Here is a 27,938-nt window from a genome sequence, read left to right on the forward strand (position 1 = left end):
CAGCACAGGCGAGGAGAGCAGGGACCAGAGGTGTCTGCTACATGTGTATAGGCATGCATGCTGGAAAGGACTCTTTTTTCTGCAGTCAGAAAAAACAACATGGTTGAGGAAGTTCCTAAGTATCACTGCCAGAGAGTTTTAAGTACCAGGAGCAGAAGATGTCTGTGGGATAAAAAAAAAATACATAAAAGAAAACCAAGAAAAAAATCCCACAGATGTTATCAGAATCTGCCCTCTGTCTCTTTTGGGAGATCTTTCTTTAGAAAAAAACACACACTTTTGGGTGTGTGAACGCATGACCTGCTCTCCCTTAAATGCCAAATTTTCAGAAACATCATTCATCTTACTCGATATTCCTCCTCTGCCTGAGGTGAAGTCAGTCAGCTCTGCATGCCTGATACCAGTAGTTTTGCCTTAACCTTAAAAAGCAGTTGAAATAAAACAAAAGTGAAGCTCCAATTCCACACAGGTATTTCGACTTTATAGGGAGTTACCCATTAGAGAAAACTGTGACCTGAAACAGCTCTCTTTTGCTCTTCCCCAGTCCATTCCCAACCCTTCTGGGGATATGTGAAAGAATACCTTAGTTACTTCAGTCTAAGCTAAAAGTGCATTTAAAATCAATCCAGGTAATGTGTAGCCTCACTTGAGGGCAGACTCTCAAATTGGAATATTTATTACTGAGCTGTAAAGCTCTGTTTTCTCAGACTTTGTCAGAAAGGAGATATTTGAATGCCAAGAGGGACATCAGGCTCCATCTCTTTATAGACCTTGGGTCAGGAAGGGATGTAAGTACATCATCAGCTTTAGCCCTGCTGACTTAAAGGATAGTTAAGCACATATTTTTTTCTGTCATGAACAGGAAATATGTAGTACTATATTCATCTTAGCTGCAAGGAGAATATGCAAACTCACTTATACAAGCTACCTAGCTCACAGCAAAGGGTAAGTGCAGCTTTTCTTGCACTCTAGGCTACGACCAACAGAAAAAGATCTGGCCAGAAGTGAACAGTGGGATCAGCCTATTGAGATTTTTGTTCAACACAAATGTATGAAAGTACCATTTTATTATGCCACACAGCAAGAACCATCCCTGACATTTTTCCTGGTGGAAAAGGACCTGGAGATACTGGATGACATCTGTTTGAACACGAGCCAGCAGTGTGCACAGGTGGCCAAGAAGGCCAATGGCATCCTGGCTTGTGTCAGGAATAGCATGGCCAGCAGGACCAGGGCAGTGATTGTCCCTCTGTACTTGGCACTGCTGTGGCCACATCTCAAGCTCTGTGTTCATTTTTGGGCCCCTCACTGCTAGAAAGACATTGAGGTGCTGGAGTTCATCCAGAGGACAGTGAAGCTGGTGAAGGGTCTGGAACTCAATTTTATGAGAAGCGGCTGAGGGATCTGGGGGTGTTTAGTGTGGAGAAAAGGAAGGAAGCCCAGGTGAGAACTTCTGGCTCTTCACAACTGTCTGAAAGGGATTGTAGCCAGGTAGCCTTTTTGTCTCTTCTCCCAGGTCATAGGTGACAGGACAAGAGGAAATAGCCTCAAGCTGTGCCAGGAAAACTACATATTAAGGGAAATTACAGAAAGGTTTGTAAAGCATTGGAACAGGCTGCCCATGGAAGTGGTAGGGTCACCATTCCTAGAAGTGCTCAAACAATGTGTGGATATGACATTTGAGGAAATATGGTTTAATGGTGAACATAGTGGTGGTAGTTCTAGGCTGATGGTTGGACTCCATCATATTAAAGACATTTTCCAACCTCATGAGTCTATGGTTCTATGATCAGTGACCTCTCTCTGGGCTTGTCACTCCTAGGGTGCCTAGGATCCCAAAGGCCCAGGCTCAGGCAGATGTATCCTGCTGGGGAGTGACCTGGCTCACCCATGCTCATACAGGAGCATTTCCAACAGGAAGATGAGCCAGCATGAGGGGAAGAGCAGTAGGGAAATCCTGTTTCTAGAGCCATCCTACCTGAACCATGGTGTTGCCCAGGAAGAAGAGAAGTGTCCCTTCAGATGGAAGTGCTCACCATGGCTCCCACTCTTCTCAGCACAACGTGACCCTGCAGGGGCAGCTGTAGTGCTGCCAGACCCCTTATTTCAGAAAAGGGCAATGAAAGGAGAGAGACCTCAGTGTTGCCCAGGAAGAAGAGAGGTGTCTCTCAGATGGAAGTGCTCACCATGGCTCCCACTCTTCTCAGCACAACATGACCCTGCAGGGGCAGCTGTAGTGCTGCCAGACCCCTTATTTCAGAAAAGGGCAATGAAAGGAGAGAGACCTACAGCCCTGCCAGGTGAGTAATGACCCATGCTGACCCATGGCAATGCCACTTCAGCCACAATTCCTCTTGCTCACATCTCTGTAGAAATCCCTGAAGGGAAAGAGGCTCTGGAAGAGATGATGGGGTCTGCAGGAAGAGACAATGAGAGGATGTAAGAGGACAGGGAGAGGAGGAGGAGGCAGTAGTCAAAGCATACACCTGGAAGTCACCAGGGGCCACTGCACTGTGGAATCTACTGGCCAGTTTTATTTTCAGGGTAGAGATGTGGCTCTCAGTGGGACATACTGAGTCACCCTCCTTTGCAGTCCCCGAAGTCACTGTCCGTGGGACTCCCTGGAACACAGGCTGTGTAGTCCAGTTGCATCCAGCCTACACAGAAATTTCAGTGTACTCCCACAAACCAAGCAACACGTGCTCTGCAGTGATCTCTTGGTGACCAGGCACACTAGGAGCACTTAGGAAGCCTGTCCAATTCAGAAAAAAATTATTCCAGTTAGCACAAGAGAAACAGGGATTTGTGGCATATATATTCCGTAGCCACTTTGAAAACTCCTTCAGTTTAGAACATGGTTGTCTGACATACTCAGACTCTCTACCCTCTGTGTTATTCCATTTGTTTTTCACCAAATCACAGGGAGGCTCTTTCCCCCCACCCTGTTTTCAGACAAGCTTCCTTTGGCCTTGCAGAGTCTGACAGGTAACAGACCTCTCGTGCCACCACACGCTTCTTTTCATCCCGACTTCAACAGCCCATCACAAATTTATTTTGCTGTCTGGGACTCTCTACTCTCTCTGTCCTTCCCCTCAGGGCAAGCCTCCAAGAACCGACCAACACTCTTTCACAGTGTTTCCACACCTAATTAGCGCCTGGTTTTTCTCCTCTGGAATCTAGATAAGCAATGTTACAGTAACAAGTAGTTTCGCATAGACTAAAGCATGCATGGTATGGCTGTTTGTTACAGTGTGATGTCTCCAGTTGTCAAAGAAACATTTCTTCTCCATAAGATTAAAAATAAAACAAAACAAACCATAGCCAATATAATTAAGTACAGTCAGTCACCCTTGAAAAAAGAGAATACATGGAAAACAAATCCTGGCATCTAAATGTGAAGCTCTTAAGCAAAACTTGTCAGTGCTTCAAAAAATAAATATGAAAACCGTACCACAAAAACACGAGATGCATTATTAGTAGTATCTTTAATAACAGGAATAATATTAAAGTGCCATATTGTTTACAACACAAAATTAAAAATTTAACTTTAATCAGTCCTGTTTACCCAGCAACATTCTGATTAGCAGAGTTGATTGAACAGTGGAGGAAAGAAAACCCTCTCACAACAAGATACGCCACATAAAAGACTTCTGCACGAGTCAACAAGCATCAACAGCAGAGTTACACAGCCAGCTAAAGGATGTACCCAGGTCTCTGGCAACCCAAGACACAACTTGTGCCTCTGAAGCAGTGATTTGAATATATTTCCTTTCCTCTCCTTTGGTGCAGGGAGCCTTCCTGAATATTTGCATGGCAGGATTGACGTACACATTAGCTTGAAACAATAAAGGAGTGGGGAGGTGCAGAACTGAGTAAGAAATCCCAGGAAACCGTTAGCAATTTCTTCTTTATTATGCATATTTTGCTGCTGGAGCACATTATGCTCACTCTGCTTAGGGCAGGGTTTTTTAAGAGCACAGTATATAATGTCAACAACTAAAAATCCAGCACATCAAGCTTGATTTTCTGTCTTTTGCCTCATATTTAGCAGGGGGAGTGCCTGGCAGAGGCAAGATTTTCCAGCACAAATCTTGAAGCATACAAGACAGAAGTTTGACATTCCAAACCCTACGCCTTAATTCCTCCTAAAAAGAAAAAAAAAAAACCCTAACAGGTAGATGCACAAAACAAATGATGGCAATTCACGTACTCTGTCACACATATCTATTTCCCTTTTAGGTGCTGCCCTTCCACTGCACAGCTCAGAGCAGGCAGTGCCCTTCTCGCTGGTTACTCGGAATGAAGGGCAGCAGCCCTCCCACCGCAATTATCTGGTGGTGCCTTCCAGGCATGGAGCTGCCCAAGGCCCCTTCCTCCTGGGACACCTCCTCAGCAGGGAAGGGCTTCAAAGCTCAGCCGCATCAGTGTCTTTGAAGCATTCAGACGACATAAATACACAGCTCCTGAGGATGAGCAGTGTTAGGAAGCAAGCTGCTGCGATTAAGCTCTTACTCCAGCAAAAAAAAAAAAAATCAAATGCTGCAATCTTCCATAGCTTGATTAACCACATGCTTCATTAAAGCTTTCACTGCTGTTTAACTGAGCTGTAAATGCCAGGAAGGCAGTGGTTTCTTTGAATGAGACAGAGACAGTTCATGAATTTTTACATTTTTTCCCCTTTCCCACCCCATCCCCCCCATTTCCTTCCAACCCAAGAAAGTAAACAGGAGCATTAAGCGTAAAAGGAAGGGAACGTGGATTTAAGTTTCATGTAGGGTTTTTTAGTCAGCTCTGTCCGTGCTTTTGCACTGTGCCTTACAGTAGTTCCCAAAGCTAAAACCATGTAGTAGATGCAGACTAAGCACTTGAAACAAGTTTTACCCCTCTGTTCTCAAATCAGAGAGAGTTTTACATTAGATAAACCTGGATTTTAAAGGCAAGGGAGATAAATCTGCTAAAAGAAGCTATAGTGGTACAAACGCTTTGAGCCAACACCACTGAAGAGAGAAAGAGTTGGTACCTCACAGTTTCAGCCCTCTATTATATAAATCCTTTTCTTACCTGCAACTGAGAAGAAACAGCTGCAAATAAATGGCCTTTCAGCCGTGGTCACTTCTGTACTTCATTCTTAAGTGCTCCCAGTGCAGCAGCAACCTAAACCATCCCTGCTGGATAACCAGAGCACCGCTGCCTGCTCCTTTATGAGTCTCATGCTGCTCCACAGCCATTTCCTGGCTCCCTAAAGCCCACCTGCTCCCCACAGCCCCCAGCTGCAGCTCATAAACTTATCCCAGGCACCAGGTGAGAATTAGCCCCAGCCCCCTGCAAGTTCTGCTTCAGGGCATCAGGTGAGGCCTCTGTGCTAGCCCCACCTCACCACTTGCAGGAAGACTCCTATCACCCACCTTCAGAGAGAAAAGCCAAGGGTGGCAAGCCAGAATTTTAATTCATTTTGCTTGTTGTCAACAGCTTAAAATCCCTGCAAGATTCATTTTGTTAGCTGATGAACTACTGCAGCTTCTGCAGTTATGTACATGGAGCTTTCAGGCTGAGCTATTGCCAGAGTTATCACAGGCTATTTGAGAAATCAGAGCAACTGTGCTGGCCACAGCACACTTTTTGTAATCTTTGTGAAAATATTCCTAATATACAAAGCAATAAAATGCAGTCACTGATCAAAGCTCTAAAGATGCAGATTGTGCTTTTACGCAGTATGCCAGGCTGTGAAACCACCCTTTCTTAAATGAAATTTATGTAAATAAGACTGCCACTTCCTTGGGTTTTCTGACAAGGGAATGGTCTAATATTTATAAGGAAAATCTAGATGCTGGCAGGATTTAGATATAACAGTTAAGGCAGCACTATATTGAACAGGATAGGATCTCAGCATTTTATTGAATGTGACTTCTTCTAGTTAATGGTACCCAGGTAACTAACAGAGTGCTCCCCAGAGTCTCCTTTCAGGTTCTGTAGCAGGTCTTTCAAGCAACCCCTCTGAGGCCTGAGCCTGCAGTCAGCTCCCCTTCCCAGCAGGCTGGGGGGTGGCAGCCACAGAAGGACCCGTGCAGTTTCACGTGGGGGAACCATCCGGCTCAAAGGGCCAATGGTTCAAAGTCCAGCTGGAGCAGTGGCTGGAGGAACGAGCTGATGGCAACTTGATGAAGTCCTGCACCGGGAACAGAACAACTCCCAGCTGGCTGAGTGCCCAGTGGATGGAAGGCAGCTTGAAAGAACAGGATCCACCTGGATCCCTGCATCCACTGAGTGGAACCTGTTGCAGTGCCTGTGTCAAGGAAGAGCAGAATCAGTGGGCATCAAGAATTGGAATGGCTGACCACAAAGGCTGCAGAATCTCTGCTCCTGCAGACACCCACCTAGACAAGGCCTGAGCAACTGGATCTAACCTGTAAGCCAGTGGTACTTCAGCAAGAGGTAAGACTAAATGTCCTCTAGAAATCCTTCCACTCCAAATGGTTCTATTCATCTCAAACTTGAGCTTCAGCAGCAGAAATACATGTTACTATATTTAGCTGTTTTCTTTGTTTCCTCTAGCAAGTGCTCTTTATTTGGAAGTCAAAGCACTATCTTCTGAACCATTAAAACAAAACAAAAAACCCTGAGATGTGTACATAATTCTGGACATAAACAAGTTTTGATCCTTTGTGCAAGATTTTCTCTAAAACATTACCCTCAAACTAAGCACACAGTGTCTCAAGAATTGTAGGTATTCTTTTTCTCTTTCCATAAAGTTGCCCTGGAAATTAGAGTCCACTTACTGGCCTGAGTCAACTGCACATAACTCAGATATCTTGTATGTGCACCTCTTATCAGCTCAACACCTGATCAGAACTCTTAAATCCTATCCTTTTCTCCAGTACTGCTTTTTTGTTACACAACCAGGGAAGTCCTGGGGGGGAAAAAAAGTTTATAAAAGAAAAAATACTTCCCTAAAAACATCTGGACATTGGTTCAAAAAACTTTTAAGTTTTTATGCACATTACATATTCACAGTATCCAAGGCCTAACATGAAACACTCAAATCACAATGCCATATACATTTTAAATCTGAACTTAGATTAGCAATTATATATGAAGAGAATAGCAATTTTGCAGCAAAACCCAAAAATTCTGCTTCTTCTCTCCCCTCTGTCCTACTGTCAGACATGCATAAGTCAAAATGCTTTTACTTACTAATTCAGACCAAAGAAAAAGATGTGCATAAACTGGCTTAGTGACATTTTATTAAAGTAATTTTTCAGGTTTCATGTTCTCCCCGCCCCCCCCAACATATATGTGCAAATTTCTTCTTCTGGCAGTAAGCCACAGACCAATTTTGACGTGGAAAACGGCTGTAGGAAAAAGAAACTCAGAAATTATCTTATAAATGGACACACAATACATTACAGTGATCCCTTTAGTAGTCAAATGGTTCATGAACATTATATTTTATGTAATATCACAAATGCACAAAATATGCTTTCCATATGATTGCAAAAACAGCAGCGCTCTGGAGCCAAGTGCATGACTTAATATTATAATAATGAGTCTACTTCAGTGTAGTGGATTTTAATAAGACTTTAATAATACTGGTATGAAGCCAAATTACATAATGTCCCAAAATATGAAACAAAGCTTTTGTAGAGAAAATAAAAGCTCATTGAACTATAACCACATTAAAAATAACAACAACCAAACAAAAAAACAACAAAACAACAACCACCAATGTTATCTAAACAAAGCCATTAGGCATACTTAATTTTTAAAAATCAAATTAGAGAAAATGAACTCAAATCTATTCCCAGATCTCAAGATAAAATTAAAAAGGATATTATTTTAGGCAACATTTATGAAAATGGAGGTACTATGTCAGCACTGGGAAACAAGCTAACACCGCAATTACATCTTTTGGCACAGATATGGATATGGGTTGAGTATCTCCAATTTCTCTCCAAGGACAAAAAATGATTCAGTTACTTTACAGGTGGAGTTTAAGACTGAGCTATGTTGGATTATCTAGGAACAGCTTATACCAATAAAATTATTTTCTTTTGCACATGAAAACAAACTCAGTGTAAAAGTCCCAGAGGTAAAGCACCAAATTATTTACTCCCTCAAACCCCTTCAGTTCTGGAGTCTTGGGGAAAACAAGGATTTGAAATCACCTGTAAAGCTCACTCAGGCATGGACAATTCTCAGAACAGCTTCCTCTCTCAACCCTCCCCAAGTATGGCAATGTCAGACAGCAATTAAAAGAAAAGTCAGCATTTCATTTGTTGGGTAACAAGCAGAATGGCACACATTCCTAAAGCTGTAAAACCTTTTAAATATTAGTGTTATGCTAGTTGGAAGATTAGCATTTGCACGGATAACATTTTTTGTTCTTTATTAGGATCAACTGTGAAGATCCACATATCCAACAGAGAGACCAACATCTATTAGCATATTCCACCATACTACTGGTTACAAGTACTGATGTTAAACTGAGGGTAAATCTGTGCTGACAGCCCACCAGAGCATGTGGCGATGAATACAGGAAGAATCAGAACAGTTTTCTTTACTTAGATTGTTTCATCTACGTGTCTCTATTTTTTAAGCAGTTTTGATACAGGCATAAAAAAATTTTAAGTAGATTTAGATTCCACATGACAAGATGAAGTGAGCGGGACATTTTATGCCTTGGATTTCTTATAAGTCTACTTTAGCTACAGAAGCCATTAAAAAGTTGCAAGTAACTTCAAGATGAAAGGCATTAGAAGCTTTTTAGAAAAGGATAATCACACTCTTCTAAAGACTTAACGAGACATAATTCACAGAAGCTTTTGACTTGGTCTGCTGTTAATTGAATCAAAGTCGATGATGATCTTGTTACACTTTGGCTTGAATTCCCTAAAAAAAGAGAAAAATACAGATATTAGTTAGTGAGTAGTTGAAACATTTTGCTTGCTTTAGTTCCAGCTAAATTTCTGAAGGAATAAAAAAATCCCAAAAAACACATCCTTGGATTCTTGTAGTTTTCTTCTCTATGGGAGCCAATTATAGTGCGCCACACTGAGAGAAACCTGGACAAGAAAGACTAAGACAAAAAGACACATGGGGTGGGTTACCCTGTACATTCTTCAGCTATTGGAATTTATAAATTACCCAGGAGTCAAAGGACTTTTACCAACTTAGCTGCAGGTGGTGGCATAATGTTACCAGGTTTGTGATTTTTGTTCATAATATATTAACATTTCAAATATTTTTAATATATATTTACAAATCTAGATAGAGGTATCTAGATATTGGTATCCAGGAAAAAAAAATTAAATCTTCTGTATATGTATGCATATAAAAAAAGATATTTGGAATACACTATGATAATATTGATATTTTGATCAATTTTTTCCTGCCAAGTTTTAGAAAAACACTTTCAAGCTTTGTGTCAGCATAATAGAATATTTTTTGTGGAAGGGGAATAGATCACATTATGTCATACTGGGTAAAACCCAAACTAGTTAAGAGGGAATAATTTAAAAATGGTAACTTTAGAACTCTAAAATTAATACTGCCGCAAAATGTTTCCTTTTATTATCATTACAGCATCTGCTGCAGCAATTAGCAAGGAAGGTATACAGGGACTGAGCATATATTTTCCAGTCTACCAGTAAACAAAAGATTATGCAAATAGTGTGGATTTAGTGCCTAATTAAGCTCTGCAGTTCAGTTCAAGAGATTCATTAAGTACCACCTACATCCTCAGCAATCGATACAAGGATAAGTAACAGTCAACGCAGGAAAGCACTTGCTGCTGACCACAGAAACTCTGAATGCTTTGTTCTGAATAGCAATCTGAAATGCAAGAAACATTTCTCACCCTGGAGAAGTTACAAGATTTGACTTGCAAGAGAATGATTTATGCTTCTTAGTCAAATAGTCTTAGTAGACAGGAAATACACTGAAGGACTGAAACTGAATTTCAAGTACTGCTGTGTTTTTCCATGGATGTTTCCTAGCCCAGTAGGTATCTTTCATCCTAAAATTTTATCTGTCAGAATTGTTATGTTTGCAAATTTTTCAAAGTCTTTATATTAATACTGTAAAACTTTTTAGAGTTGCAAAGCCTCCCTGACTACATAATTAGCCTCACCCACAGCATGCTACTCCCATCGAACTCACTGTTGAACAGATTGTCTTTAGGTATTTCTGTCAGTGTCTTTAAAAACCCCATTCTTGAAACATTTTTCAGGTTATCATTACTTCAAGGCAAATATTCCAAGTTTTATCCTTTTCTCACCTAAAAGCTGACCAAAGAAGATGAACAGCTATAAGTACCAAGAATTAATTATGGGTGGCTTGTTTGACACCTTCCCAAACTGACAGTAACAACAAGATACTGAAATTACAATAAGGATGGAGTAATCCACAAAACCACCACCAACAAAAAAATCAGTTGTTTGTTTCAGTCCAACTCATATGATCACAGGATAATCCAGGTTACACACGACTTCTGGAGATAATTTAGCCCTGCCCCAAGCAGGGTCAAGGAAGACTCTCCTGAGTACAATGTAACAAACAACCACCCCCTGACGATTTCACTCCCATTCCAGGAACAAAATGAGTCATGGACCATTTTCTTATACAAACGTTTCAAAATTGAACTCTCACCATACACGAGACAAAAGAATGGTGCTGCAGTCCCTCCACAGAGCAAGCCATCTACAAACACTACAGAGGAATAAAATGCTACATGACTGAAAGAAGAAAAACATTTGCCCTAAAGTTGGTCTGTTTCACATCCCCCCTTTTTTTCCATTCCAGAGTAAAAAAAAGTTAATTCTCTCACCTATATATAATACCTGCCAAATCAAACATCCGCCGTGCAGCTGTCATTTCTGTAGTGTCATGGTACTTGTCAGACATGAAAATAACTTCCTTTATGCCTAAAGAAGTCACATAGAAAAAATGTTAGAATTACACTGAAAAAAAAATAGTAATGCCTGGTGCACAAAATCAGAAGAGACAGCATTCATCCACACGGTCTACAACTCCTTGGTACACCTCCACTCACAAATGTATGCTGTGGAAAACTGCTGAATGAACTTTGCTTAAACCACTTAGAAAAGAGGAGAAATATAAAGGCTTCAAAAGAGAATTCACAAGCGTTTCATAGCTGATCAACATCTTCCTCTGTTTGCCAGACAGCATGAATATCAATACATTGCAATTTAGTGCTGACCTAAGTGCATAAGGAAAAGGATGAGTGATTACACTGAGAAAAAGCAGCCAATCTACCTTGAAGACCATTTGATTTTGATTCTGTAAGAGAATTGTATGAAGCGCAAATGCAGAACATCATCATATTTCCCTATTCACCCCTCTTGATTTCAGACCATACTGAACCAAAATAAAGAAGCCTTCTGTTTGCTGCTTTCTTCCTATATTCCTGTGGCCATTAGTGGTAAGAGACACTCCCCAGAACAACAACCCATGCTGGGACTGCATGACTTTACTCAGTGAGCAAAATACATGCTACTTTAAGCAGAGATTTTTACAGAATTGAAGCCTGCTGCAGATACTGCCTAATCTCAAAAAAGGAGACACATTTAGGCCAGCACACTTGCTGCAGTGGCACAGATTTATAATAATTGTAATGAAAGACATAATTAAAGTAGGATCATAGAAATCTTATGACATTTATGAGCAAAGATATTTTAAAATCTTCGAATATCTACTATGCATCACATTCAAATTAAAATTTCATGTATATACTCCCAACAGACCTTTTGTCATGCAGAAGTTTATTTCTTTCTGCCCTACTCTATTCAATGTGCCAGAGCACAGTAAAATTGACAGTAATTATATGCAAAGCCTGTGTTGTTCTTTGGCAGCTCCTGGTCTAAGAAGTTACAAACCTAAATTAGAAGCACGTTTAGAATCACAGTAGATGCAATTAGCACTGGAAAAATTTGGCACCATTCAGATGCAAAAAACCCCCACAAGTAGCATCTTATGAGGTTGACAGTGCAATTAATTTAGATCTAACATCAGCAATTTAACATCAAATACATCTATTAGAAGACGCCAATGAGCAGGCAGCACTGCAACCCTGAAAAAGCAAGCTGGCACTACTGCTTACCTGCCTGGATGATGAGCTTTGCACATTCATTACATGGAAATAAGGCAACATACATGCTGCAGCCTTTCACATCAGCTGAGTTTTTGTTCATGATGGCATTCAATTCGGCATGGCACACTGATTAAACAAGGGAAGAAACAATTCATAATACTGATCATTAAAATAAATTGGTCAAACTAAAATTAAAGTGTTACAATATAATTGCTCGCATTATTTTCAAAGCAAATAGCTTGCACAGCTTATCATAAAGGGCAGAGAAAGAAATAAAAGCAGAAATACCAAGATCAATGAAGGTCAATTGTTGTGACCAGGCTGCTGATTAGTAATGATATCATTAAGTGCATTAGCACTGCCATTTGCTAACACCTATTGCAGGCAACAAAGCCGTAGGCTGTGGGCCAAGCCATTGCAACCACCCTTAGTGAAGCAATATCTCACAGCTTCACAACTCTCTGGAGTATCTAAGTGCCAGTATAAAACAGCTCATTTATGTGTTTACATGCACAGATAGGAGCAGTCTTATGGCTGTAGGAGCGCGCTGTGCGCTCTTAAAGGCAGCAGAGTCGCCAAGTAAAACCGAGCAGCTCTGTCCTCTGGGCCTCAGAATGGCTCAGCACTGCTGCAGGATTCTCCCACCCCCAGAATACACAAGACACACTCGGCCATAAAAACATCCAGCTTCAATATTAAGAGCGACTTTACTGCTCATTAAAAGGTGCCAGATTTCATAAGCAGGAAAACAAAGTCCTGACTTCTCCATGGATTTGAGACATGGACCATCCTGCCTTACTCCACCATAACACAATAGCTCCTTCAGGACAGACAGCACCAGTGTTTATGAGAACAGGCATTCTCAGATTATGGTAAAGAGCAGATTATCTAATGTTTTACCAACACACCTGAGAAGAGGGAAGTTTCTGTGTCATTCACAATCAAGCTTTGAAAACAACATTGGTTCTGCAAGAACTTCCTGTTTACTCCTAGGAATAACAGCAAGTTGCATAATTTATATACCTACCTACTAAGAAACTGCCTGCTGCCCTGACTTCTTAAACAGATGCTGAAGTGTGGTGTGGGTTTGAGATCATTTAGAGACCTGCATGTGCAGACAGAGGTTTTCCACTGCTTGTTTTGAAGAACAGATTTTTTTTTAAAGTCATTTTCTTCTCCCTTGTGCCCATGTGAAAATTAAAACAGACCAAGTTTCATAGCACAACTTCATAGCAAACTTGGTGCTATATGCTGACCTCTGTGTGAATGATCTCACCACACAAATAACTGAGTGCACTACCTTCAACACACAGGAATCACTGCTGAATGGAAACGTTTTCCATATGCACTAAATGTCTACATGGAATTTTCTATACAACAGCTAATGCACTACAAATTTACAGCCTAACTTACAGTGCACAAACTTTCCCATGCAAGCAAGTCACAAAGGACCAAACACTTGCAAAAGAAAGCTCAGTATTGGCTTCTACCACACCCATGTCATGCTGTCCACATACCTTCTCATAACCAGTAAAGCCAGAAACCAACACAAAAACCAGGAAATTGAAAAAGAAAAAAAAACAAACCAACCAAGAGCCAAGAACCATCACATTAAGGCTTCTTTCATTATTTTTACTGTTTCTACTGCAAGTGTTATTGGGTCACACTGTATTTTAAATACATGCCATTAAGTGTATGAGAGATGCAGTTATATGAACCTACACATTTAGAAAATCCAGATAGTATGTTGAACTCCAAGTACATTACTAAGTTGCACCAATCTTATAAAGCCTTCACAATAAATAGTCAGAGAATTATTTTCCTGCGGCTACAGAGGATTGGGTAAGAGAGTGATATAATTTCCACAACTGGAAATAGGGGTTATGTCAACAGGACAGAAACATCACTTTTAAGTTTCTTTGAACAATATATTTGTGTTCTAGGCAGCAGTTTAAAATATGGAAGGCATCCAAAAAGAAGGATGTTTTCAAAGGCTCCCAAAACTAGAAAAGAAACAAAACTAATGCCTTTAGTAAATATTTTTCCTTCATTAAAACTCAAGAACCTTCAGCTGTAAAACCAGACAAGTTTCATTATTAGTTTCATTCATTACTGCAACAAGTTTCCTTCCTGCACTAATGAGAGAAAAAGGTTATTTTGGCAGACTTCTACAACTTTCAACAACAAACCCCTTCCCAAGCAAAAACAAGATCAGCCTAAGAATAACTTATAGCAGATAATCAGCTGGAGCAAGGGAAAACCAAAAATTTTGCCTTCTGACCATCTTCACACAATCTGAAGTTAAGAAAAATTACAACTATCCCATGTGGACAGAAGACACAGAGACAGCAATAAGAAACAGACAAATCATTCCAAGACAAAAAGTACTTAGGTCTACAACAAATCCAGCAGGTTTTCATTTCAAATAGAAAATTAGGTACATTTTTCATGTACCTAACCAAGTATTTCTTATTGAACTTATTGCAGAGACTGGTACAGGATCAGAACCTTGCACTGACTCCAGAAGTCATAATTTTCCATCCAGTATTACTTTTTTAGTCTACTGGGCTATTAAACACCAAACTGTTCTGTTTCAGTTACTGTGATTTGAAGGCATATTCTGGGAAACTATCATTACATATGTCTTTGTTTTATACATCTCCCTAGACATGTGCTACTTATAAAGGGTTATTATGCCAGATGGTTCTTAAGAAGGTGCTGGCATCAGACAAGTATTTTTAGGCTTTGTCCCATCACTCTTAATTCCCTCTTACTCATATTCACCTCCCTCTGACAAACAGGCATTGACCAGGTAAGATAGGTCTATTGCCCCCAGATTTTTCCTATAGATCTCCCCAGCTTTTTTGAGAGACAGAAAACAAATCCAGAAGTCCAAAATCCCTCTTGTTAATGACTAACTAGTTTATATTTGGGGTGTTATGAAGTTTTCTAAGCTGTTAAGAGCTCCTGCTATTAGTTACAAATTTTTCTCTGAGATAGTAAGAAGCTAACTTAAAATAACCTTTCCCAGGTTCACAGTATTCAGAACTCTGAAAACAGTATCTTTTAAGCAGACTAGTAAAACTAAGAATTTTTACAATACCCTATGAGGGGCTCGAGAGCTTTGGCTTTAAAAAAACCAATATTCACATGTAGCCAACATAGTATCAAGTCCACAACACTGGTTTCCATTCTGGAGAAGTAGCTTGAAAAGTATTCTCAAAAGGCTTCATTAGCTGAAGAAATAACCATGCAAGGAGAAGTTAAGTGTGTGCTCTGACATTCCCACCACCTGCTACTAGGTTCATGAAAGGGGAAAAAAAAAGAAGCCAATGAATGACTGCTTCACTACTGGTAGTATTAATTGCTAGTGTTTCTATCTCTTCTCATTGCATGCTGGTTTGTGTTGCATAGCTGAGATAGCACTCATCCTTAAGCTCACCTGTAAATAAGAGACCCCTGCTTACCCTATAAATGGCAATTTTTCAGGATTGAACACTTAACATGAGCATGTTCCCAGTGGGTTGCAGAGTCAGAAGTACCCTTCCCACATTCTAAACGTGTTCTGACTAGCAATTTCATGAGAACCACAAGACTAGTCAAGGTGTTTAACACTGTTTAAAGGCTTACATGCTTGATGAGGAGCATGCTAGGGACCATAACTTTAAAGACCCTTTAAAGAAGCAACCAGAGGAAGGGCTAGTGAGAATGACATTTTAGTGCTATTAATTACTAATTGAGCCAGACTAAAAATTTTGTTTTGCTGTAACTCTGACACTGAACACCTATCAAGAATCCCAGAAGATATCAAAACATTAATTTAAGGAATGGAGTCTGGAGTGACAACCACTGGGGGCAGTGGTTGATGGATCTGGAATTTGTAGAAGGACATCTGGTTTTTTCAGCCTTTTTGAAAGCATAGGGATGGTTGCTGGTCACTTCATTAAGGGCAGGCAGGACACTGATGCTGGGCTGGCACTGCCCTCAGCCCTTCCTGCTGTTCTCTCTCCCTCTGTGTGTGCTGGAGAAGAAGCTGTGGTCAGAGCACAGAGGCAAGGATAACAGCAGCAGGTTTGTTGGGAGGCCTAGCCTCCTCAACTGCAGTTAGAAAAACATAATCCAGCCTCGTGGCTTTCTTCCACAAAAACTGGGAAGTGAAGATGGGAACCACCCAGCCCATTTATGAACATCACAAAACTTGCTGGGTCAGACCAGAGAAGGCCCTCTCAAAATGTGAGCAGCATTAGCTAACCCACCCTATTTCAGTTTCTCCCATCCTGCTCCAAGCTGGTTCTACTCCTAGCAGAACACAGAGGTGTTTCTTAGCAGGCAAGTAGAACAAGAAGAATCTGGTTGTTTCTAAATCTCCAAAGTTTCTACAGGTTTGATGTATGACACCAGAATTGGACAAAAATCCATGCAGGATGAGAGTGGCTGTAAGTAGAGACCATCTCCTATAGATCCCCTTCCCAGCTGAAGCCTCATCTTTGCACTGCCAATTGGAGAGAGAGCATCACACCTCAGAGTGCCTTATCAAATTTTGTACTGTCAAAATAACAGCTTCTACAAAACTAACATTTGCCTGAATATTGTTGAGTGTTCATTACTCTGAAAAATTGACAAAATCTCATAATCCTAACACGAGGAAATGTTGATAACAGTTTGTTTCATTTTACACAGCAGGTACTGTTCAATTAGAGCATACTTTTTGCCACAGCACATATTTTATCATATTTGAACCTGTATAAATATTTGTAAGCATACTTACTCAATATTTTCTGTATTGCTCAGAGGTTTCTAAATTTGCCAGTCATTTTAATTTAAAACCTTTAATTAGAGACTAGTTGTCAAATGGATGTTCTTAGATTACAGAGGGCATAACAGGACCACAGCAACTAGATTTAGTGGGAAGATTTGTGTTAATAGGACAAAAAATGTAGTATTTTAAATGACTGGTGAGAGGAAACTGAGCATCAACAAATCCTCAGATTCATCTAAAAGAAACAGAGGGGACACTTTTGACTCTGAAAACAGAATTTTGCCTAATTACTAAGAAGCTTCTCCACATAGCACTGAATACAATGCTTCAGAAAGAGCTTTTAATAACATCTTAGTAAAATTGGCCTTCCATTTCTCTCATGTGCACAGACACATCCCTGCTGCTGTTACTGACTGGCAGCCTGGAGCCACTTCCAACATAACAACGACACCTTGATTTTGTGCTGCCAAAAATGGCACCCTGCAAAACACTCTGTGCTTTCTGATATAACAAGGCTATACTGCTCAAATATACACCACAACTAGAAGGAAGAGCCTCCATCCACTTCAAGAGTCTCATAAGGAATGCACAGTACCAATACACGTGCACCTCTAATATCCAAATGCCTTGCAAATGTTTCCATGCTCTAAGGAAAGGTGAACAGCAGCTACCACAGTTTGGTGCCTTCTTGCAGGAGCAGCTCAGGTTAAACTTGGATTTCTTAATCAAGTACAACACTGCCCCTAACAGTGAGTTGAGCAGAACCCACGCTTGAGATAGATACATGCAGTATAGTGCAGCAGACACAGGTAACCCAGACAGTGGTGAATTTCAAACCAACAAGTTTCAAGATACAGCAAAATTCAAGAGTGACAGGACTTGCTAAACCTCACAACAGAAGTTCAAAAGGTAACTGTTATCAGTAAGTGCACAGGGAAGGAGAAAGGGTTAACCACAGTGAATAAGACAAGCTAAAAGAGCATTGCTGGCACATGCAAGAATCTAAAAACTAACCACAGATAATTTAGGGTGGAAATTGGAAGATTTTTAGCCATGAAACAGTAAATCTGATCAGAGCTGTAGGGTCAATGCAGCTCAATAGATTTGAGCTCAGTAAATTTGTTACAGGATCACCTAAGACCCTTCTGCAAAGATTGCCTCTGGGTCCAATCCCCTACTATGTCATGGTGCTAAACACAGACAGGGCCAGGGACTGACCCCTGGTCCTGAGGCCAACTGGCACAGACTGGCTCGTGCTCATCTTAGGGCTCCATCAGCAACACACTGCCCTCAGGCCTTGGTTTCCTCAAGCTCCAGAGTCCTGTGACACCACACAGTAATTTTGTAAGTCTCAGTTCAAAGTGCATAAAGAAGTGAGAAGACTTTTATGCAGCCCACCAGAGAGGGATTTTCAGAGCATGAAACAGAGTACGTGTTGCATATCTGCCAGTATGCCTGAGGGAAGGAGGAGGGTTAAGCATACCATCTCAGCAGGCTTTGCATTATGAGCCTACACCTGATGCCTGTTTTCTTTGCAGTCTTTTTTCCACCCTGCCCTCCAGAACACCACTGGAAGAGCCACACTGAAGCTTTGTTCTGGAGAAAGCTGGCAAGAGTGGTGCAAAACACGGGAAGCGAGCTAAGCGTTTATGGCTAACCCACAAGAGTACCCAAGACCAGTGGTCAGCACTCACATCCAGCCCCAGACCTTTTCTGCAGCACTGCTGATGCATGAAGTAGCTCCAGAAGACACCTTCCAACTTAGTGGGGTGGTACATGCACAATTACCATCAGCTTCATCTAATAAGCTACACTGCAGTGATGAAAGTGCCACCATTCCCATGGTCACCCACCATGGTCAGCTAATGGAGCTCACAGAAGATTGTACTGTCTCTGAATAAGCCAGTCAGGAAAATGCAAGGATAAAAAGTTCAATTTACACAAATGCTGTGATGATTAGCAAAAGGAGAAAGGAAAAATGACAGTTTAATGAGATTTTAGCAGCATTTCTGTGTGTCTCTGCATCTACCAGAATTTTTTTAAGCAGAATACTTTTTTTTATATATATACTTGTCTGGTCTGTCAACTGTGCTATCAAGATTAATAAGAAATTGCTAGAGTTTAAATGATCTGTGAATTACAAAATAGGTTGTTTATTCATCACAGCAGACACTTTGTGTTACAAAGTTGTGATTTTTTTAATGAGGTGAAGACTAAGATAATAGGGGGAAGGGTAGTAGTTACACCAACTCCTGGAAATCAACTCAGCACTCCAAGCTGTTACTAGTTAGCTCATTTTTTAAACATCACACACTGCACATCTTCTGCAGTCAGAGTTAACAAAAAGAAAAAATTTCTCACATCATCTTGTACAAAGATTCCTCACAGTACTTTTAGTTTAAACTCGTGAGCTCAGATTTGAGTGCCTGGAACATGCTCCAATGCCAGAGACCACCCATGCTCTTTAGCTCAGAACTGAGACCTTATGGCAGCATAAAAATTCAACCAAAATCAATATTCTGTTTTCAGTGCTTTATATTTAATCAATGGGCTAACACTTGTTTCCTCACCCTATAAATAAAGAGCAGTCATGCTAAGTTGTACCATTATGGTCACAGCAATATATGTAAAACCAGTGGTTCAGAGCAGACTTCAAATTTGGCAGGAGCAGACTTCAAATTTGGCCCTATATTGGGAATACACCTGTTACAAAAAATAATATGAAATGGTCTTGAGCTTAAGAGTTACCATTAGAGGTTTTACAATAAATTGGTGAAGTGAACAAGGACAAAGTACTGGGGTTTTAAGAAGTCAAAAATATCAAACTGATTAATTATGTGCTGAGCCACTGCATATCATCTTTCACCTCAATGCTATAGAAAACCAGAAAATGGTTTTTAGAAAGAGCTCTGAGTGAGCTCAGGCTATGTCAAAACTCATGCAAGTTTAATTTCTCTATCACACCAATTGTTAAAGTTACAAGTAAGAAACAGTAATAGTAGGCAGAGATAAATACTGGTCACTGGAAAAGAGTCAGTATTTCTCTGCAAAAGGTGAACTCCTGTGCTGACTTTCCCCCATCCACACAGGGAGAAAGAAAATTTCCCAAGACTGTGGTTCTCTCTTTTGTGTTTCTCTGCCCTGCCATTCCTGAGCTCAGGAGAGGCTGAGAGGTAGCATAGGAAACCATAGCTCCTGGTTTTTCTGTGCCTGTGGCTTCTGCTGCATTGGTGTCACACACAGACATGCAGCAGGAGCTGGAGTGGGTGCAGAAAGACCAAGGGGGACTTAAGGAAGCATGGGGAGAGACTGTATGGTCTCTTAGCAGTCCTAACCAAGGTCTCTTCCCCACACGGCAGGCCACACGGCAGCCCAGTCTCCTTGGTTCCTGCAAACCACACCTGATCCAGAACAGTCAGCCCTGCTGACAGGTCAACCCAATTTCACAGAGGACCCTTTAAATAACACTTACAGAAGCCCAAACTATGCCTGCTGCAAAGACAAAGGCTTTAAGATCCAAAGCAGCACTCCACTACATTTACCATGAAACATCCTTGCTCTTCACTCCTTTTGTCCATCAATAAGTGGGAATCAAATCAGAGGCTGAAATAAACAATGAAAGCCACCTCACCCACAGAAAGGTAGACCCATGGCACACAGACTTCAAGTCAAATATTCAGCTTCTTCATAGTATGTACAGCCTATCCCATCAACACCTGAAATGGAAATTTCCCACAAGTACTGGAGTTTATAATTTTAATACCTGTATTTTATACTCCATTACTTGTTTTGCATATACACACAGTGTAATTTCTGTGGAGACAAACACACAGAAGCAGCAATTACCTGCATGCACTGCAGCTGTGTGCTAATGAGCAGCTTCATATTTACAGGCTTTCACTATCCAGACCAAAATGGCTAATATTTATGAACCTATTTCACCAGGAAGTCAGTCCTTTAAATAGACTGTGATTTTTATCCTGGTGCACCACATATGAGTACATTAATGATATTAAGTGAGTGGAAGAAAAACTGATCGATACTTTACCAGCTGAACTTTCACAGATACAGACACCACCAGTCTAACCTGTCAACCACAAGAAGCCTTACCATAAGGATATTTTGTGTCCAGTCTATTTTCTCCTGTTCTTGTCCAGGGCAGTACATCATCACTGCAACCATTAGGCATCCCATTGTATCCAATTCCAACAATCTTGTTTTCTGAATTTACAATGCAGGCACCAACCTAAATAAAATCAGATTTATATAGTACCAAAAGCAGGCAAAACAATGTGTCAATAAGAAGATGAGACATGAACAGTCAGTCCTATGATTTTCATTTAAGAGATACAAGCTTCACTTAATATATTAAGTCACACTATCTAGTGAGCAGGGCTACAACTGTACCTAACTGGTGGGGCTTTGAAATAAGTCAGGGCAGATGTAACTCTGCTACCCCTTTGGTCATGCTGTTCCCATTCCAGCCTGCCAGCACTGTTCCTTGTCTGCTTATGAAATAACCTAGTTCAGGGAGCAGAAACAGCACTGAATGAACCCTAGTAAACACGTAAGTTCAGCTCCCCAAACTAGCTTTCCCAGCAGCAGTATGAGCAACATGAGCAGGAGAAAAGTTATGAAAGATGTAACAGAAATACAAGTGCTGGCTTACGCAGGCCTCACAAGCTTTTGTGGCTTGTTGCAAACATGCACTGAAATTCCAAACCTTTTAACTTTCACCCTTTATTGCTTCAACCTAATTGTACAAAGGGACTCTTCTTAAAGAATGTGTCCCATTTTTTTATTTTCTGCCCATATTATTTGTTGAAATTGCAATAGCACTGATTTTAATTCACACAACGTGCTTGTCAGCCGGCCCTTGGGTAACAAAACCTTAGCCCCAAGTGAACAACCTTCAGGGAGCTAAGTGCCAAAATGGACAGAAGGAAGTGAACAGATTGCTTTTCTGCGATTTGCTTCCTGATTTTTTTCACACAAAGGAAGTCTAACAGGATGACTACATCCTGCAGAATATCATGTTTCAGAACCTGTATCAATCACCTGAAATCACTATTGAACAATATTGAACAGAGGCACATGAAACATGTGAAAAATGGAAACAGACAGTGAAGCATTGGGAACAGGGGATCCTGAGGGAGGAACAAACTAGAAGAAAACTCCAGTCAACCCAATAACAAACAAATACTCTTACAAGTGAGGAAAAGAAACTTGTGAAATGTTGCGTCTTAAAAAATTACAACCTAAAACTTCCAGCAGTTTTATCCTCCTCTAAAAGTGACTATATTTCCTGGGAAAAGGTGACAAAATGCATGTGTTATTTTAACTTCCAGATGAAAAGATGATTTATAAAACTCCAAGCTACAAATGTACACAGAATTATATATATGAGGTCAGGCCCAATAAGAGAATTTCTGTAACAGAAGGTGCTGACTATGTTAAAAACTGAACAGCTATACACTGAAATACACAAGTGAGGAAAAGAAACTGGTAAAATGTTGTGTCTTAAAAAATTACAACTAAAACTTCCAGCAGTTTTATCCTCCTCTAAAAGTGACTATATTTCCTGGGAAAAGGTGACAAAATGCATGTGTTATTTTAACTTCCAGATGAAAAGATGATTTATAAAACTCCAAGCTACAAATGTACACAGAATTATATATATGAGGTCAGGCCCAATAAGAGAATTTCTGTAACAGAAGGTGCTGACTATGTTAAAAACTGAACAGCTATACACTGAAATAACTTTTATTAAGAAATTCCTGAAACTGCTATGTGTACATCTGATGTGATAGGCAATATAGATTAGGTTATCTTATTATTATATGTTGCCTTCTTACCTGAGAGCTTGGATCCTTACTTCTTTGTGCTGACAGAAAAGCTACTGCCATAAAATATTCAGGCCATTCCAAATAATCCTCTCTTTTTTTGCAGGATGCTTCAGTGCTGAAACAATATTTGATAGAAAAAAACAGCCATCAGCAAACACCACAGACCTAGAGTTACTACAAATTGCATTATTTTAATGTGCACAAGTTTAAAGTAACCAGGATCTGAACATGGCTAAGACCACACATTCACTAATATTTTGATAGTAAAACCATCAGTTTTAAGTGCTTTCCAGCAACATTTCCTTTCAAGGAAAAGGCATCAAGCAAGGTTGCAAATTTCATTTTTAGATAAGAAGGCTGAGATATTCACAGCACTAAGCAATTCAAAGACAGAGCAATTTATCCTTTACAGATAACACCTTGTATATTTCTAAGGTTCGGGTATATCATGTACTGCCATTCTTCTCAGCCAAACAACATAATATTTTTTATGATGACTGTGATAACTGCCAACCTCTAATCTAAGTTACTTTCTACTTTTGCCTACAACAAGTGCTCAGTAGCTTCCTATTTGGTAACTTCTTCTGCAGGCATTAATTTCTGACCATACAGTTATCACTGTCAGTTTATCTCTTGTTACAACATTGACCACCAAAGATATGACGCCGTTCCAACAGCTCCCTTCCTCTAATTTTCTCTTGAGAGAAAATGAAGCCTTCTGAAAACTGACAGGAGGTGGGTTCAAGAACTTTTCCTTTAGATATAATATATAAAAGTACCACAAAAGGTTGCTTCTTTCCCTGCCCTGAAGGGTAGATTTGGGGAAAGGAGGAAGGAAAAAAGGGCGATACATCATTTTCTCTTGCCTGCTTATGGGTGAAAGCCTGCTCAGACAGTGTAAGACACAACAGGGGAATTTCTGTGCTTTTCAGCTCAAAGAAAAGAAAGGCAGACATCTCTCTCTCCACACATACATTTAAGCTTTGAAAATTTCAAACAAAAGATCAAATCGAAAGAAATTTCCCCCAAACTCCGTCATCTATCATTGCTACAACCTGAAAACCAAACCAATGGAACATCTCAAATACAGTGATTAGCCTATCAAAATACAAGGGACACAGCACTTTTCTTCTTGGGCTCCTCTTCCCAAAAACTACAGGTTAAGACCAAGATACACTTCTTGTGATGTACAGCCTTGCAGAGAAATACATCACAGGTAACTGCAAGCAGCAAGACATCTCCTAGCAACACTAGTACTGGCACTTTCAGAAGATAAACACTGGAAGGCAAGTGTTGAGTTAATCATTATTTTTATAACTAAAACCATGTATTAGATGCTTGCAGTTAGCTTGTCATAAAGAGGTTACACTCTTTGAGTGAAAACAATGATAAAACTGTACTTTAGAAACCTACAATGTGCTATTTACCAAAGATAAATTGCTAGTTTTGAATAGTCTGTATGTGGCACATTACAAGTTAGCAATTTTGGCTTGTTCTTGGAATGAATGAGGATCACCTTTAAGGTTACCATCTCCAAGTAAGGAGGGAAGAACACACACTCTTGATGTAACCCACACACCTCTCTCACATTTTGACAACACTGCAAATAGCGCCCAGAACTGTCAATTGTCAAAGCAAATACACAAATCAAGTATGTGATTCTAAAAATGCCCAGATTGATTTAAATCACTGTAACTAAAGGGTTGGGCTATATCCTACCAAGAAGGACAAGTGCTCAGAGAAAGAAGAGATTAAAGACACACCCTAACACCACTCTGTGCCAAACTGAACTTTGACAGGTTAACTAAAACATCAAGAAAATGTTTCAGCTATATGATTATTTAAAATACCTCCAAAAAACGGATTTACAAAATCTAAACCACAACTGGACTTTCAACGATCGCTTCTGCCTAAGTGACATTCACAGTGATGTCTTTGGAGAGGGATAAAACACAATGCAGAACTACACAGAATAAAACCTTCTGGGAAAAGGGCCCCAGTAAGAGAGTAGTACTCTGAACTAAGAGGTCGTGAGATCTCCTTTTGTTAAACTATTCCCTAGCAACTCTACTTATTCAAAACATAACAAAAGCTAGTATTTACTTTTCTAATAAATACAGAACTGCATGTAAGTGGAGGTCCCTCAGAGCACCAACTTCACAGGGAGAAGAGCATATCTAAAAAATAAGCAGAAGGCTTACATCAAAGAGAACATAAAAACCCCCCAAAGCCCTCACTCAATTACTTCTACTTAACATCAGCGTGTTTGGCAAGACAATTCCCTCAACTCAGTGCACAAGAACTCAAGAGTGTGAAATGGGTATAAACCACTTAATTTCTGATTGAGCAGAAGCCAAGGCCTTGGCTAGCAGTCAAGCACACACATGAAAATTAGTTCATGGATTTGGGGCAGCTGATAATCTTCTTTATGCTCATTTGAAAGTTCTAGAATTGCATGAATGAAAGCTACTCTAGAAAATACTATAGCTAGCTGTAAAACAGGCAATCAAGGCTTACCCTTAGGACAACGCATAAGAACTTCTGAACAAAAATAACAGAAAGTGAAAGCTATGAACAATAGGGGGAAACAAAAACCTAAATTTCAGAATAATTAGTAGTCTATAGAAAATTTTGTAAGGGTTATTTCAAGGGAAAATAGAGAAAAAGATTCTATAGCTAGAGAACACTGCCTCCCTTTTCACTTCTTTTTCATCCATCTAGGCTTCAAGTAAGCTGTGACACCATCTGAAAAAGGAACAAATGTCATTCAGCTACTTAAAAAAATGGTCTAGCATAACGAAAATTTCTTTTGAGAACACTACAAGAGAATTTATAGTCTGAAATTTTTTCATACGACAATTATGACAACAATATAGTACAGCTGGAGGAATGGGGGGGTATCAGATCAACCCCTCCTTTTAAAAAATTTTTCCTCTGCTTCCTTATCTTTGATGTCATGTGCATTATGCTACAACTCTATTTAAGCAGTATTATTCCCCAGTATCACGTATACTACTGAAGACCAACTTATCAATACCTTGGCATGAAATCACAGGTAAAAGATGAAGTGTGTATTAAAAATAAGTAAACATCTTCAGCTAAGCTCTTGCTCCCCAAAACAGAATACATGATGACCTTTAATTCAAGCTTCTTCTTTAAATCTCCTATTTTATGATCATTACTAGATTAAATGAATGGGGGATTTCCTTTACTTGAGGCTTCTCATTTTTCCCCTCATAGAGGTACTGAGATAGGGTCATTACATATTGCTACTGGGAGTGAAGATTTTCAAAGAGAAAACTCAATCTTTCTTATAGAAAAACAATACTCAGTGCATTGCAAATTAATTATATTCACAATTTTCTTGGGAGATAACCCATCAAATCTGTAAAGATAAACACTGTGTATGAATACTGAGCCTCAATTAAGCAGTATAAGAACACTTCCCTTCACTGAACGCACTTCACTCTTACAGAGTCACTTCTGACTTTAATTAATTGCCTATTACTCACGCCGGTCCTCATTTCCGGAAATAATGAACACCAGACACCCTGCCTGCTCTTCTTCCCATCCCAGCCATTACGATCCCCATGTAAAACAGCCATGCCCTCCCCACAGCGCCCTTAGGGGCTTCAGGAAACGCCTCCCCACGAGGATTTCCCCCGGCCCGGGGAGCCCCGGCTGCGCGGACCTTCCTCTCCGCCCTGCCTGGAGGATTCCAGCTTCCCTCCGTCCTGCCTGCAGGATTCCAGCTTCCCTCCCTCCCGTCCCGGAGGATTCCAGCTTCCCTCCCTCCCGCCCTCAGAGCTGGGGTGGCCGCACCACCCGCGGCCGTCGGGCCCCGCCACCCGGGCTCCCCCCGCGGGCGGCCCGGCCCGGCCCGGCCCGCTCGGAAGAAGTTTAGTCAGCCGAGCGAGGGGAGCACGGCGGGACAGGGAGAGCTCGCAGCCTCCCGCGGGCCCTGCACTCGCGTACCCGTTGTGCCGGGGGCCGCTCATCCTGGCGCGGCCACGCTGCTTTCGCCGCTCGGCGCCTCCGCGCGGGCGGGCGGGGCCGGGGGCGGGCCGCGGAGCCGAGCGGCACGGCGGGAGCACGGCCCCGGGAGCCCGGCCTCGGGAGCCCGGCCCGCTGCGGGCCCGGGCGCGCTGCCGGTCCCGCTGCCGCGAGCCCCGCGACACCATAAACCGCCCACGTGAATGCCTGCTCAGTTCTCTGACAGATGTTGCTTCTAATGTTATGCTCTGACATAAGCATGCGGGTTTTTGCCCTGCTCGTGCTCTTGAGATAAATTTTATTTATTAAGGCTTGGCATTAACATATTAAAACGTGGGAAAATTGGAGTTTTTATTTGTTCTCTGGATATAAAATTGATGTGGAAATTGAGTTATGGTTTGTTTATTTATTATGGTTTATATACCTCCAGCTGCTGCTAGGTCATAGAAGGATGCACAGGTAGCTGAACATATATACACATATTATATGTATGTCTGTCCCATTACAGTGCAAAATAAGAGGTATGATAATAATTACTCAATGTTGGTATGGTGTGTTCGCGTTCCATGTGTGAGAAGCCGCCTGCCTTGGCTGGCTGGCTGCCACGAGGGCATGCCTTTGCAGAAGCACTCAAATGGGAGCAAGGTACACATGTTCGCTCCAGGGGCTGCGAGGCATCAAGTGAAGACTGCCCAAAGCCAGCCGAACGTGACCAATTCCGTTCCCGCTGGAGGCAGTGACAGGGGCAGTGAACTCAGTGATGGACAAAAGGAAAACACTTGCCTTTGAGAGCATCCCCAAGAGGGGTTTGTGTGTGCAAGCCGTGGGTTCGCACTGCATGTGAGCTGCACCGCTGATCTGAATGCGGTCAGCTGACATGGCTGAGAGAATGGTTTCCTGCAGCCTGGCCAAAAATCTGCCTCCTCATCCACGAGGATGCTTCAGGTTGGAAAACAGATCATTTTTGGGAAACTGGGTACACAGCATCTCAGGAGCTGTCATTATAGTTCCCCCTTACTGACTATATGCCCAGCAAATTGCACAAGTGGATACCTCACTACACCAACATGAGTGCAAGAAGATGGCTAATCCAAGGAACCTGCCATGCTCATGGCTGTACTTGAAGCTATGCCAAATCAGAGAGATCCTGCAGTGATCAACACGGAGGAGCATATTGCTAATACGTTTTCATATTAAGATTGCTGTATCAGTTAGCTTTTTTTTTTAAGACAAC

At 41.0% G+C, this 27,938-nt stretch overlaps 1 protein-coding gene across 2 annotated transcripts in view; it reads right to left on the bottom strand.

The window, feature by feature from the left end:
- Positions 1-7,560: 7,560 nt before the first annotated feature.
- The window catches only part of DCTD (dCMP deaminase), a 57,735-nt gene continuing 37,357 nt past the window's right edge, over positions 7,561-27,938 (bottom strand). The window contains exons 1-6 of one of the 2 annotated variants that reach the window (XM_039700152.1): positions 26,687-26,769; positions 22,721-22,826; positions 20,976-21,111; positions 12,116-12,232; positions 10,823-10,919; positions 7,561-8,886 (exon numbers count right to left, since the gene is read on the bottom strand). In XM_039700152.1, coding sequence (XP_039556086.1) covers positions 8,808-8,886; positions 10,823-10,919; positions 12,116-12,232; positions 20,976-21,111; positions 22,721-22,826; positions 26,687-26,709 — 558 coding nt within the window. In that variant the 5' untranslated portion in view covers positions 26,710-26,769 and the 3' untranslated portion in view covers positions 7,561-8,807. Of the gene's footprint in view, positions 8,887-10,822; positions 10,920-12,115; positions 12,233-20,975; positions 21,112-22,720; positions 22,827-26,686; positions 26,770-27,938 lie in introns of those variants that run through there. The other variant, XM_039700153.1, reaches the window with a different exon arrangement.

The sequence above is a fragment of the Passer montanus genome, unplaced genomic scaffold (genome assembly GCF_014805655.1).
Source record: "Passer montanus isolate IOZ18808 unplaced genomic scaffold, ASM1480565v1 scaffold14, whole genome shotgun sequence".
In the NCBI taxonomy this organism is placed as follows: domain Eukaryota; kingdom Metazoa; phylum Chordata; class Aves; order Passeriformes; family Passeridae; genus Passer; species Passer montanus.